Source organism: Podarcis bocagei (genome assembly GCF_964188305.1).
Source record: "Podarcis bocagei genome assembly, chromosome: 16".
Taxonomy (NCBI): domain Eukaryota; kingdom Metazoa; phylum Chordata; class Lepidosauria; order Squamata; family Lacertidae; genus Podarcis; species Podarcis bocagei.
Window position 1 is genome coordinate 28,542,770 of NC_138142.1, and position 13,143 is coordinate 28,555,912.

The window sequence follows — 13,143 nt, forward strand, 5'->3', positions numbered from 1 at the left end:
ACTCGTGGTTTATACTCATGTTCCTCACTCTGCAGCCAAAAAGATAGTCCCTGCCAAGAGGCTTTTGTTCTAAAAGGACACGACACACAAGGAAAAGGGACAGGGAGGGTAGAGGAAGGGAAACCAAACCCAGGCACCAATAAAAACAGTTGTTCTTCTAATGGCCAGCTGGCACAGCTCAGGTCAGAGGGGCCTGGTGGAGCTGGGCATTTGGCAAAGCTGATGAGTTGAGTCTGCTGCTTCCCCGTCTTTCCCACTGAGGCAGCCTAAGGAATGGCTGCCCCCAGGTGGCAGCGGAGGAAGGAGGCCTGGTGGTTGGCAGAGAGACAGACTCTCAGGGCTTACCCACCCTTAGTTTTTTGCCCCACTCTTTCCAGGCACTGGTCTGCTCTTAAAAGCCCCATGCCTATAAACACACGAGCAGGATTTGAACTATGAACAACCGAAGGGATTGAAAATTACAATAGCTTTGTTAAGGTTTAAGAGATAGAAGACTGGGTGTAGCAGAGGCAGAGAAACAGAAACATCATGGAAAAGGGGGTGGGAAGTTGGGGGGACATAATAAAAACTTTAGGAAAAAAGCTCTGTGTCTGAGCTTTCACTGTGAAAAACTACACTTTTAGTGCTTAATCGGAGCAAATGTCAATTTGGGTTTCCTGCAGACTACAGTTTGCTCTGATTGAGCTTTAAAGAGCGGGGTTTTGCAAGAAAAGCTCTGGAGCAAAAAAGAAGGGTGCTCAGATATGGAGCTTTAAGGCGTGTGCCTGGAGAGAGCGAAGGGCAGATAAGAAAGAGCAGAGGACAGATAAGTGTGGACAAATCCTTAGTGAAGAAGCCAGGCCATTGGTCCATCTATCCCAGTGCAGTCCACTCAGACTAGCCGGCGTTTCCCATCCCCTGCCACTGACCTGATCCTTGGAAGTGGCGATGCCACTGGGGGTCTCTGGCAGGTAAAGTGGGTGCTCCATCACTCAGTCAATGTCCCACCCACTAATAAAGAGTGTACCAGTGGTGTTGGGTTTTGGGGTTTTTTGTTTCTGTCTTATAATAGATACAAGATTATAATCTCTAGCTGTGGCGTGCAGCCTGTGTTTTCTTGGGGGGAGGAAATCAGTGGAAATGTTAATGTTTTTAAAATTAAATAAAGAGTGCATCAACCCAGGCAAGACTTGAACCCAAATCCAGAGACAGGTACTTGTATCTGCCAGGCTGAATGATGCAGCCAGAGGGTTGTGGGTCCATACGTGTCTGCCCCACCCCAAGCGCCCAGATATTTGTACTGCTGACTGCAGCACTTGATGAATGAGGGGAGATGTGCACCCCAGCCCGACAATCTGGTCTTCATGTCCTTGTTTCCCCCTCCCAGGTTACAATGCTCCGTACCTGTCAGTATTCAGTGAGAACGCAGTTGATGTGTTTGACGTCAGGAAAGCTGAGTGGATTCAGACGGTGTCTCTGAAAAAGGTTTGTGGGGGTTTCTTCTGGGAGGTTTTTTGGTCTTAATCCCTCACCCGTAGGGTTTACCCTCCCCACTCCCCAAATTGCTTGACTTCATTTAACTGTTTATCACATCCTTACAGCCAATCTCAGGGGCTGAGATTGGTGGAGGGGGTCCTTCACCCTCAGAGGTTTGGCGTCTCAGCAGCCTGGGACAGGGCCTTCTCTGTGGCAGCCCCTAAACTGGGGGACTCCCTCCGCACTCCCTCCCTCCATACCTTCATTATACAGCTTTCGGCAATGCTGAAGACGCACCTTTCCTCCCGGCTTTTGACACTTGAGATACATATTTTTAGGACTCATATCTGTGATTTTACATTGTTTTGAACTGTTTTTAATATTGGGTTTTAATTACTGTAACCTGCCCTGGGTCCTTGGGGTGCAAGGTGGGTGATGATGATGACGACGATAAACTAATGTTTTGTTCGCAAGTGTTTTTAATTGATTGATGGTCTTTGGATCAATTGACCTGGCCAGTCAAACGACTTAACAGTGTGACCCAATGCATGTCTACTCCAAAGTAAGATGCACTGAGATCCATGGGCCTTACTCCCAGGGTTGCAGCTGTCCTCTTACCTATTTTGCATATGCGTGCTAAAAACAGGATTGTTTTGGTCAGAAATAACTGATGAGCTCCAGGGTCCTCTGGTGGGTGGGTGTGCTGGTATGGATCAAGTGCTTCATCTCGGTGGTGGGGGGGGGGGAGGCTGTCAGCATCATCCTAAGCTTTGCAGAATTGCCTTCTCATGCCCCAGGGAAGGTTGGCAAGTACCCCATCTGGAACAAAACCTTTTCTCTGGAAATTTCATATTTCAGAAAAGTGTCCCTTTCTCTGGTTCCCAGGTACGAGCACTGAATCCTGAGGGCTCCCTTTGCACTTTTGGCAGCGAGAAAGTCCACCTGACGTACCTCAGAAACAAGGCAGCTGGTAAGTGGGGGGAGGGGAGCAAAGGGATAGGTGAGGGACACACACACACACACACACACACACACACACACACACACACACACACCCCAAGGTGGCCCAGGGCTCATGTTGCTTCCAGGCAACTTTTCAGTCCTGATGTGTTAGCAGGGAAGTTATATGACATTGTCCGAAAGCAATTATCACCTCACACTTTCCAGGGCATCCCACTTTGTGGGGTGGGAGAACTGAAAATAGGGACTTCCGGTCGGTGCCAGCGCTTAATGGCGGTCCTAGCTCCGAGCTCCGGAGAAGGACTGCTTCGCAAGTTCGGGTCTTACCCGCTACGGCAAGCGGGGGACCCCTAAAATCCCAGGCGCAGAAGCCTGAGAACAAGGAGACTCGGTGGGTACCTTTGCGCCCCCCGGTACCGTGAAAGAGCCTTTTTAAAGGCTACGGATCGACATCGGGAATGAGCGCGGTGCTGAGAGTCGCTACCCAGCCTGCGAAGTGAAGCCGCGTCGCCATAAGCGGAGAGCGCCGATTCCTTCCTGAAAAGAAATTCGGACTGATTCCCCGTGAGTAAGAACTGAAAAATAACTGGGACTCTTTTATTTTTAAAAATTGGGCTAAAAACGGGGGAGATTTAAACAAAGGAAGTCTGCCTCCCCCCGACTGCATGAAAGCGAAAGCAACGGAACTTTAAACCTGCATCCGTTTAAATCTGTCCTTTGATCAGCTAAACCGGACATTTAAACCTTTGATCTCCCCTCTAGCAAGCAGGGCAGAGGGGAGGCGAATCTGACCATTAACTGCATGACTTATTTGGAGGAAAAAAACATCTGCTGTCTCATCTGTTTGATTTTACGAAACGGTCTGCCTTCTTAGTACACTGAACTGACTTTTCCCTGTGAAGTGATACTTTGATACAAAGTTTTTACACTGCCTGACTATTGTATATCACAAGAAGAAACAGTATAAATTGGGCAACTGTGGCAATTTGATTTAGTAACATTGGCTTGGACTGTGTTAATTTCCCCTTTTTCTCACTTTTTGGACTGTCTCCTTTGTTTTGGCACTTGGAAATTTTGTTCTATGGCCATTTTGATTTGCTCCCTCTAGAGGATAAAGTAAAGTTCGGCACGGCTTAAGACAGTGGAATTTTCCAAGGGAGAACAAATCCCGTGGGAATTGACCTTGACATGAGTGGCCCACAAGAAGAGATAGTGACAAGAGCCAAGATCAAGCAACAACAGCAACAACAACAGCTGCAGCTGCAACAGGCAAAGAAAAGAGGTTCAATTTCAGGCGCAACAGCCGGATCAGCAGGAACAACAGGTCAAGACAAAGGAGCAGCCGTCTCTATGGAAGCTGTGACAGAGGCCTTGCTCAAGATAAACCAAACCCTGGAGTCTTTGACAAAACAGACTTCAGAGAACACACAAAAATTAACAGAAATATCAGCAAGATTGAATCAGAATACAGAATCTATAAATAGATTGGTAGAGGAGAACGCCACCACGCGCCAAATTGCCGAGGAGGCCAAAGCCACTGCTGGAGAGACACAGGAGAAGCTAGAACCCCTTGCCAAGAAGGTCTATGAGCATGATGCAACATTGGCCTTGTGGGACTTACAGAGGAAAGAGAGAAATTTAAAATTAAGACTGATTCCGGAGAACGAAAGAGACAGCCTTGTGGAATACTTGACACGGGAGTTTGTGAATTGTTGGGACCTTGAGGAAGACGAATTTAAAATTACGACTGCCTTCAGATTGGGTAAAAAGCAAGATAGAAAGACACCGAGAGACTGTTTGATTACACTCAGATCCAAGGAGGAAAGAGACAAAATATTAGGATTACACTTCGAAAAGGCCCTGCAAATTGGAAACTCAGCTGTACAGATCTTTAAAGACATCCCAAAATACATTCTGGATTTAAGAAACTTTTACAAGGACCTGGTTCTCTTGCTAAAGAAGAACACCATTCGCTTTAGGTGGGAGTTCCCACAAGGACTGTCATTTGACTACAAGGCAAAGAAAGTGAAAATAAAGACAATTCAAGACAAAGACAAATTTTTGGCAAGATACCAGGAGGATTTACAGAAGGGGACTGTGGACGTACTTGCAGAACAGAGGAGAGCATTGGACATCTTGAATCTCTTGCCTGGACAAAAATCATTACCATCAGAAGAAGAGCAACAACTTGGAGCTGTTGGAGGAGTCTTAAGAAAATAACAAGATGGCTCTGCAATTCCTTAGTTGGAATTGTAATGGGCTCAATGGGCCTTTGAAGAGAAGACAAGTATTTCATATATTGAATAAAGAACAATTGGACTTGATATGCTTACAAGAAACTCACATAACCAGAGCCCATAGGAGATTACTTTCAAATAAAAGGCTAGGACAAGAATTTATCTCATCAGATAAAGTTAAGAAGAGAGGAGTTGTAATATATGTGAAGGAGAAATGGGCTCCAAAAATGATATTCAAAGATGAACAAGGGAGATATCTGGCTGTGGAGATACAAGTACATGGAGAAAAATTCTTAGTTGTTGGAATTTATGCACCAAATGAAGGCAAATCTGACTTCTTTAAGAGACTTCATGAAACCTTGACGGACTATTTGGATTACAATATGATAATCATGGGAGACATGAATGGCGTGGTCTCCACTAATATGGACAAGGCACAAAGACTAACAGTCACTAAAGAAGGGAGACTCCCTAAGACTTTTTTTGAAATGACAGAAAATATGGACTTGATAGACATTTGGAGAACAAGGAACCCTCTGGAGAGAGAGGGAACCTTTTTCTCCCAAGCAATGATGACCTGGACCAGAATTGACCAAATTTGGGTTACTAGTGGACTGGCTCCAAAGATTAAGAAAGTGGAAATCTGCCCAAAAACTTGCTCCGACCATAACGCCGTGAAGATGGAGATGAAACCCACAATAACTGGTCAATTTAGATGGAGAATGAATGACACCCTCTTTCGAGATAAGGAGATTCTCACGAAGGCCCAAAAGACCCTAAAAGACTATTTTGAAATAAACTTGAGGACCGACGTCGAGAAAAGAGTGATCTGGGATGCAAGTAAAGCGGTTATGAGAGGACTTTTGATTCAACAAAACTCAATAAAGAGGAAAAAACAAAATGAGAAAAAAGAGAAGATCTTGGAAATGATAAAAGAAGGAGAGAGGAAATTAAGAACAAAACCAAAGTCTCAGGACATTTTAAGAGAGATCAAGTTATATCAAACCCAATATATGGAATTGATGAACCAAGAGATTGAATGGAAGATAAAGCAAATGAAGCAAAAAACTTTTGAATCAGCAAATAAATGTGGTAAACTTTTGGCTTGGCAATTGAAGAAAAGGCAGAAACTAAATACAGTTACAAGCCTAGAGGTGGATGGAAAGAACATATCTAAACCCAATGAAATTAGAAATTGCTTTTTAAGTTATTTCAAAAAACTCTATACTCAAGGCCCGCAAAATGAAGAAGATATAGACAAATTCCTTGGAAGATATGGATTACAAAACATCTCTCAGCAAAGTAAGATGGACTTGAACCAGAGAATCTCAGAACAAGAGATAGAGGCTGCCATTCAGAATATGCAACTGGGCAAATCTCCGGGACCAGATGGATTGACTTCTAGATACTACAAATCGCTGAAGGAATGGTTGATTCAACCATTAAGAGAAGTTTGCAATGAGATCCTTGAGGGAAAAAGGGCACCTGAATCGTGGAAAGAGGCTTACATTTCACTCATACCAAAGTCAGAGACTGAAAAGACCCAACTCAAGAACTACCGCCCAATATCATTGCTCAATGTGGATTACAAAATTTTTGCAGACATTTTGGCAAAAAGACTTAAAAGAGTTTTGATGGAGATGATTCATAAGGACCAAGCAGGCTTTCTCCCTAAAAGACACCTGGCGGACAATGTAAGGAATGTTATAGACATTCTGGAAAAGCTAGAGGTGAATATAAACACTAAAGCAGTATTGATATTTGTAGATGCGGAGAAAGCCTTTGACAATATTTCTTGGAGTTTTATGAAGAAGAATCTGCATAGGATGGGGGTAGGTCCGGGTTTTGAGAATGGTATGGCTGCAATATACTCTGAACAAAAGGCCAAACTGATTGTAAATAATGTGGTGACTGAGGAGCTTAAGATAGAAAAAGGAACACGACAGGGGTGCCCGATCTCCCCATTACTCTTTATTACAGTTCTGGAGGTTTTGCTGAATATGATAAGAAATGACCAGCAGGTTAAAGGTGTGCAGGTCGGAGCTAAACATTACAAATTAAGAGCGTTCGCAGATGACTTAGTATTGACTTTGCAAGAGCCAAACACTAGTACGAAAAAGGTATTAGAAATAATACAACAGTTTGGCCAGGTAGCTGGATTTAAGTTGAACAAGCTAAAAACCAAAGTTTTAGGGAAAAACCTAACAGATATGGAAAAAGAGAAATTTCAAGAGGAAACAGGTTTGACTGTGGTCAAAAAGGTCAAATATCTAGGGGTTTATCTAACATCCAAGAATCAGAATTTGTATAAGGATAACTATGAGAAATGTTGGTTAGAAATCAAAAAAGACTTAGAAATATGGTCAAATTTGAAACTGTCAATGTTAGGCCGAATTGCAGTAATTAAAATGAATGTATTGCCTAGAATGCTATTTTTGTTTCAGACCTTGCAGATTATTGACAAGATGGAATGTTTTAAGAGGTGGCATAAAGATATTTCGAAATTTGTCTGGCAGGGCAAAAAGCCCCGAATTAAATTTAAAATACTGACAGATGCTAAAGAAAGAGGGGGTTTTGCCCTGCCGGACCTAAAATTGTACTATGAGGCAGCAGCTTTTTGCTGGCTCAAAGAATGGATGCTCCTCGAGAATACAGACATTTTGGATCTGGAAGGTTTCAACAATGCTTTTGGTTGGCATGCATATCTTTGGTATGATAAAGTTAACAGTGCCTTCAAAAATCACATTGTTAGAAAAGCATTGTTTAATGTTTGGATAAGATATAAAGATCTATTGGAAAATAAAACCCCTAGATGGGTGTCACCAGTGGAGGCTAATGCTGTGAAAAAACTCAATATGGAGGTCGGATGGCCGAAGTATTGGGAAATCTTAGAACAGGATGGAGATAAGTTTAAATTACAAAGCCAGGAAAAATTGAAACATAAAGTGGAAAATTGGTTTCAATACCGTCAAATAATGGAATTTTTTAAACAGGACAGGAAAGTCGGCTTCCAGGTGGAAAAATCAAAATTAGAAACCGAATTGCTAGAACCTACCACTAAGAATTTATCTAGAATGTATAACTTGTTGCTGAAGTGGAATACAGAGGAGGAAACAGTCAAATCAGCCATGATTAAGTGGGCACAGGATGTTGGTCATAACATTATGTCAGACGACTGGGAATGGTTATGGAACACCGGTATCAAATTTACGGCATGTAATGCCTTAAAGGAAAACATTATGAAAATGGTATACAGGTGGTACATGACCCCAGTCAAGCTGGCAAAAATTTATCATTTGCCCGATAACAAATGTTGGAAATGCAAAGAGACTGAAGGTACCTTCTACCACCTTTGGTGGACATGCCCGAAGATTAAGGCTTTCTGGGAAATGATTTATAATGAAATGAAAAAGGTACTTAAATGTACTTTTCCTAAAAAACCAGAGGCCTTTCTCTTGGGCATTGTCGGCCAATTGGTGCCAAAGAAGGACAGAGCTTTTTTCATGTACGCTACAACAGCAGCAAGAATACTCATCGCAAAGTATTGGAAGACACAAGATCTACCCACTCTGGAAGAATGGCAGATGAAAGTGATGGACTATATGATATTGGCAGAGATGACAGGCAGAATCCGTGATCAAGGAAAAGAGACAGCGGAAGAAGAATGGAGAAAATTCAAAAGATATCTTAAGGACTATTATAAACTTAATGAATGTTAGAGTGTTTTGGTTTTTAGGAACAAAGGGATACAGTGACATAAGGTTAGAATATAGAGATGACTAAGATGATTAAGGTTGGAAAGTAACAATTGGGAGTTGCTATAAAATTATGGACATTGGGATGCAGAAAGGGGGGGTATGGGGAAGTCTTAGAAAAGAGGTTTATGAAAATATGTTATGAAATTATACGTGTATGTTTGTTTTCTTAAGTGTTTGTTTGTTTTTTAAAAAATTTCGTAAAACCAATAAAAATTTTATAAAAAAAAAAAAAGAGAACTGAAAATAATACCAATATATCTCACATCTGGCAACCAATGCGCCCCTTTGGTTGCAGATAGTACATGGGTAGACAAGTCTAAAAAGCCCGGGACACAAATTTTCACAGCCCTCTAGCAGCTATGGTGGCACATTTACCAGAAGTAATGCATTTAGCGTTAACTCTGTAAGTGTGTAATGGGACCACAGAGCCTAGGACTTGCCAATCAGAAGGTTGGCGGTTCGAATCCCCGTGACGGGGTGAGCTCCCATTGCTTGGTCCCTGCTCCTGCCAACCTAGCAGTTCGAAAGCATGTCAAAGTGCAAGTAGATAAATAGGTACCGCTCCGGCAGGAAGGTAAACGGCATTTCCGTGCGCTGCTCTGGTTCGCCAGAAGCAGCTTAGTCATGCTGGCCACATGACCCAGAAGCTGTACACCGGCTCCCTCAGCCAATAAAGCAAGATAAGCACCGCAACCCCAGAGTCGGTCACGACCGGACCTAATGGTCAGGGGTCCCTTAACCTTTACCTTACCTGGAAGTGTGTACTCAATTCTGACCAAACTGAGCCTCATAGCATAAAATGTACATCAGTATGACACCACCACCACCACCTCAAGTATCATAGAGCCATAGAATTGTAGCGTTGGAAGGGACCCCAAGAGGCATCTAGTCCAGCCCCCTGCAATGCAGGAATCTCAACTCAAGCATCCATGACAGATGGCCATTCAGCCTCTGCTTAGAAACCTCCAAGGAAGGAGAGTCCACCACCTCTCATGGGAGTCTGTTCCCCTGTCAAACAGCTCTTACTCTCAGAAAGTTCATCCTGATGTTTCGTCGGAATCTCCTTTCTTGTAACTTTGAAGCCACTGATTTCTCCTCCCTACCGCCTCCAGATCAGGATGAGTTTGAAATCCCCCAGCCGACGGACAACAGCCGGCGGCACCTCGTGAGGACCAGGCAGAAGCGCCGCTTCTCCTTCCGGATCTCTGAGGAAGAGCGGCAACACCAGAGGAGGTGAGGCGCATGGTGGCCGTCTTGTCGGTGGGGTCTCTGTCACTGCTGCTATTGCGTTTGGGGCTCAGAGGACATGCAGACATTTTCAGAAGCTGGCTGCAAGGGGTTCTCTCCTCCAGGGCGGAGATGCTTGGAAGGACGCGTGTGTGTGAGGTTGGTGGGGTGGTTTCAGGGACCTTGGCATGCGGCAAGTGGGGATGTGGGGTCTGTACATGAGAACAAAGTGGAAGACTCCCAACGAAAGATCCAACAGTCCACGCTCTTGGGCTCTTTCTCATCTGTTAAAAGGGTTTTGTTTTATGCCAGGCTTTAAAATGCTTGTCTTATTGTCTCACAAAGCTGCTTTATGCTTAATTATCGCAGTGCTTTTGGCATGTGCTTCTTTTAAAAACACTGCTGTGTTGTGGAATGAGTGTAAGAGATCAGAAGAGCCCGTCTAGTCCAGCATCCTGTTCCAACCAAGTGGGAAACCCACAAGCAGGATCCGAACCCAAGAGCAGCTCTCCTTTCCTGTGTTTTCCAGCAGTTGGAATTCAGAAATATTACCGCCTCCAACTGTGGAGGCAGAGGATAGCCATGGAGGCTAGTATATTATGCACCACTTAATTGTAAAAAAAACCCAACAACATCAAAGCCATTTACAAAAGAGATAAGGCAATGAATTAGCAGTAAGAAAAATGAGCAATCATAATTTAAGACATTTGAAGAGTTAAAACAACCATTTTATTTTTTTATATAGCCTTTATCCTCCCCCATGAATCTGGCCAATCCAAGTTGGTGGACATTGCTGCCTCCTGTGGGAGTGAGTTCCATAGTTGTAACTATGCAGTGCATGAAGAAGAACTGGGTTAGGAATCCGCCTTTTGCCGTGTCAGGCCATTTGTGCATCTAGCCCAGTACTGTTGACACTGACTGGCAGCAGTTTTCCAGGATTTAAGGCAGGAGTCTTTCCCAGCCCTGCCTGAAGGTGCTGCAGGAGATTGAACTGTGGCCCTTTCCCTGAGTAGAGTTGCTTCTGCCCCTGCATGGTTTGGGTTGCCCTTTTCCAGCCCTACAACCCTCCCCCTCCTGCTAGCCTTCTCGTCTCTTGCAGGGAGATGATGCGCGACCCAACCCTCCGCTCCAAGCTCATCTCCGGCCCCAGCAACTTCAACCACCTGGTCCACGTCGGGCCGGGCGAGAAGCACCACCAGCTGCAGGACCTGCATGTGGTGAGTTGTGTGGCGGCGGACTCAGAAGACGCTTCCTTGCTGCAGGGGTTGTCCGAGGAGAAAAGGGCAGCCTCTGGTTTTAAGGGCATAAGGAGGGCCTGCTGGATCAGGCCTATGGCTCATCTAAAACCAGCATCCAGTTCTCATTGAGGCCAACCAGTGGGAAACTCGCAAACAGGATTCAAACACAACAGCAACTTTTCCCTCCTGTGGCTTCTATTGAGAAGCATCGCTGCCTCCAACTGTGGCAGCAGAGCAGCGCCTTTGTGGCTAGTAGCCCTCCAAGAATTTGTCCCATCCTCTTTTAAAGCCATCCAAGATGGTGGCCCTCCCTGCCTCCGACGGGAGCAAATTCCAGTTTAACTCTGCGCTTTCTTTTCTCTTGTCCCAATTCTTCCAACATTCAGTTTCATGAGATGCCTATGAGTTTTAGCATTATGAGAGAGGGAGAAATATTTCTCCTCTATCTGCTTTCTCCATGCCAGGTGTAGTTTTATGAACTTCTGTCATTCTTCAGCACTGAGATCTGGTCCTTCTCCATTGAAAACGACAGGTCCCAGCATCCTTGGGTCCTCCAACCCATTTGCGCTTATTCGCCCCACACACCCTCCCTTCTCCCTCAAGTATGATCCTTTCACGGCCTTTGTTTCCAGGCCCAGGAAGAGAAGAGGCGAGAGGCTCAAGTCCGGATGCGCTGCAGCAGCCTCTCTGAGACCCGGCGTCCCTCAGCTGCAGGCGGCACTAGCAGAACCCCGGGAGCCGCTGGTCCTTCCTTCTCCTCCTCCTGTAAGAGGGGCCATGGCAAAGGGGAGGCGGGGACCTCATCCAGGGCCACAGGGGCTCTGCTGTGGCCCAGTGGCACCCAAGCAAGTGGGTTTTTTGGGGGGTGCAGCTGCCGATTCCTCAGCTGAGCTGCCCACCCTCTTGTCCCCGCAGTAAAGCACAAGTCTGGCAGCTCCATGTCTGATGACTCCTCCGCTGCTGCTCCGAGCTTTGGCGTGGGCAGTGCCACGCTGGCAGAGGTAAGGCATCCCTGTGCAAAAGGGAGGAAACGGGGGCCTGGATTCCTGTTCTGCCCTTTTGCATTCCCCTCTCCCATCCCTATTCTGCACCAATCCTTGCCTCTTTTCTCCCAAGAACCATAGAGCCCTGTTTAGGGAAGTTTTTAATATTTAATGCTGTACTGTTTTTAACACTTGATTGGGAGCCGCCTGGAGTGGCTGGGGAAACTCATCCAGATGGGCGGGGTATAAATAAATAAATAAATAAATAAATAAATAAATAAATAAATAAATAATTGTTGTTGTTGGAAGGGACACAAAGGCTCATTTAGTTCACCCTGCTGCAGTGCAGGAATCGAATGTTCAGACAGCAGTGGGTGAAGGCCCTCCCTACCCACACAGGCCCTTGCTAATAGGATGCCCACCCTATAAACGCAGGGCTTTCGCACTCCGCTGTTTCACACCCACACCCCACCCACGTGCCTTCTCCTCTTCTAGCAGATCTTGGATAAAACGCAGAGCCTCCCTCCGTGCCCAGGAAGCACCAGTTCCACATGATGGGAGGCATCACTGCCCGGCTGCAGACCTGCCTTGGACGGCTATGGCTCCCTTGACTCTGGCCACCAAAATGTGCCTCCCTGTCTGGACTCGAAGGGCAAAGCACCGCCTGGCAGATGCCCAGAGGCAGCGGGAGACTGCCAGCCCTTGTGAAGCGGCCTGGATCGCAGCACTTCAACCTTCGAAGGTGGACCGGGGCTGGAATGGGGGTCAGCCAACCTCCATGAGGATGCAGCAAGAACTTCTCCCACCCCACATCTCAGGGAACACGGCCGGCCACGCCCAGCTGCCTCAGCACCTCTGCTCCTGCCCCCAACTGCCCCACCAGCTCTCTCTTCTCCACATGCACCTGAACCCCCCCCCCCCACTGCAAAAGCAGCAACGGGACCAGAACCGCCTCCCTCCAGCCTTGATGGAAACATTTTTAAAAGAGTCCCTAAAGTTTACTTTTTACAAAATCTACGCTACTTTCAGCCATATTCTAAGTAAAGCCTGAGACCATCGTGCCAGCAGCAGGGTGGTGGTGGTGGCAAGACAAACGGGTGCCCTTTGAGGGCCAACCTGCCGGATGTGCACCCTGGCAGGGAGCAGAGGGACCCTCTCAGGGAATGGCAAAATCTCAGCCAGAAAGAAAATGCATTAAAGAGTTAAAAAGACAGTGCCGCTGGCAGGTTTTCTCAGGGGTGGGGAGTCACTGGATAAAGGGGGAGAGGGGATAAAAGGTTTGATG

At 45.8% G+C, this 13,143-nt stretch overlaps 1 protein-coding gene across 3 annotated transcripts in view; it reads left to right on the top strand.

The window, feature by feature from the left end:
• The window catches only part of CDC42BPG (CDC42 binding protein kinase gamma), a 63,437-nt gene extending 50,366 nt beyond the window's left edge, over positions 1-13,071 (top strand). For 2 of the 3 annotated variants that reach the window (XM_081174020.1, XM_081174022.1), the window contains exons 31-37: positions 1,367-1,464; positions 2,341-2,425; positions 9,523-9,643; positions 10,737-10,854; positions 11,508-11,640; positions 11,791-11,876; positions 12,354-13,071. In XM_081174020.1, coding sequence (XP_081030146.1) covers positions 1,367-1,464; positions 2,341-2,425; positions 9,523-9,643; positions 10,737-10,854; positions 11,508-11,640; positions 11,791-11,876; positions 12,354-12,413 — 701 coding nt within the window. In that variant the 3' untranslated portion in view covers positions 12,414-13,071. The remainder of the gene's footprint in view (positions 1-1,366; positions 1,465-2,340; positions 2,426-9,522; positions 9,644-10,736; positions 10,855-11,507; positions 11,641-11,790; positions 11,877-12,353) is intronic. The other variant, XM_081174021.1, reaches the window with a different exon arrangement.
• The last annotated feature ends 72 nt before the right edge of the window (positions 13,072-13,143 follow it).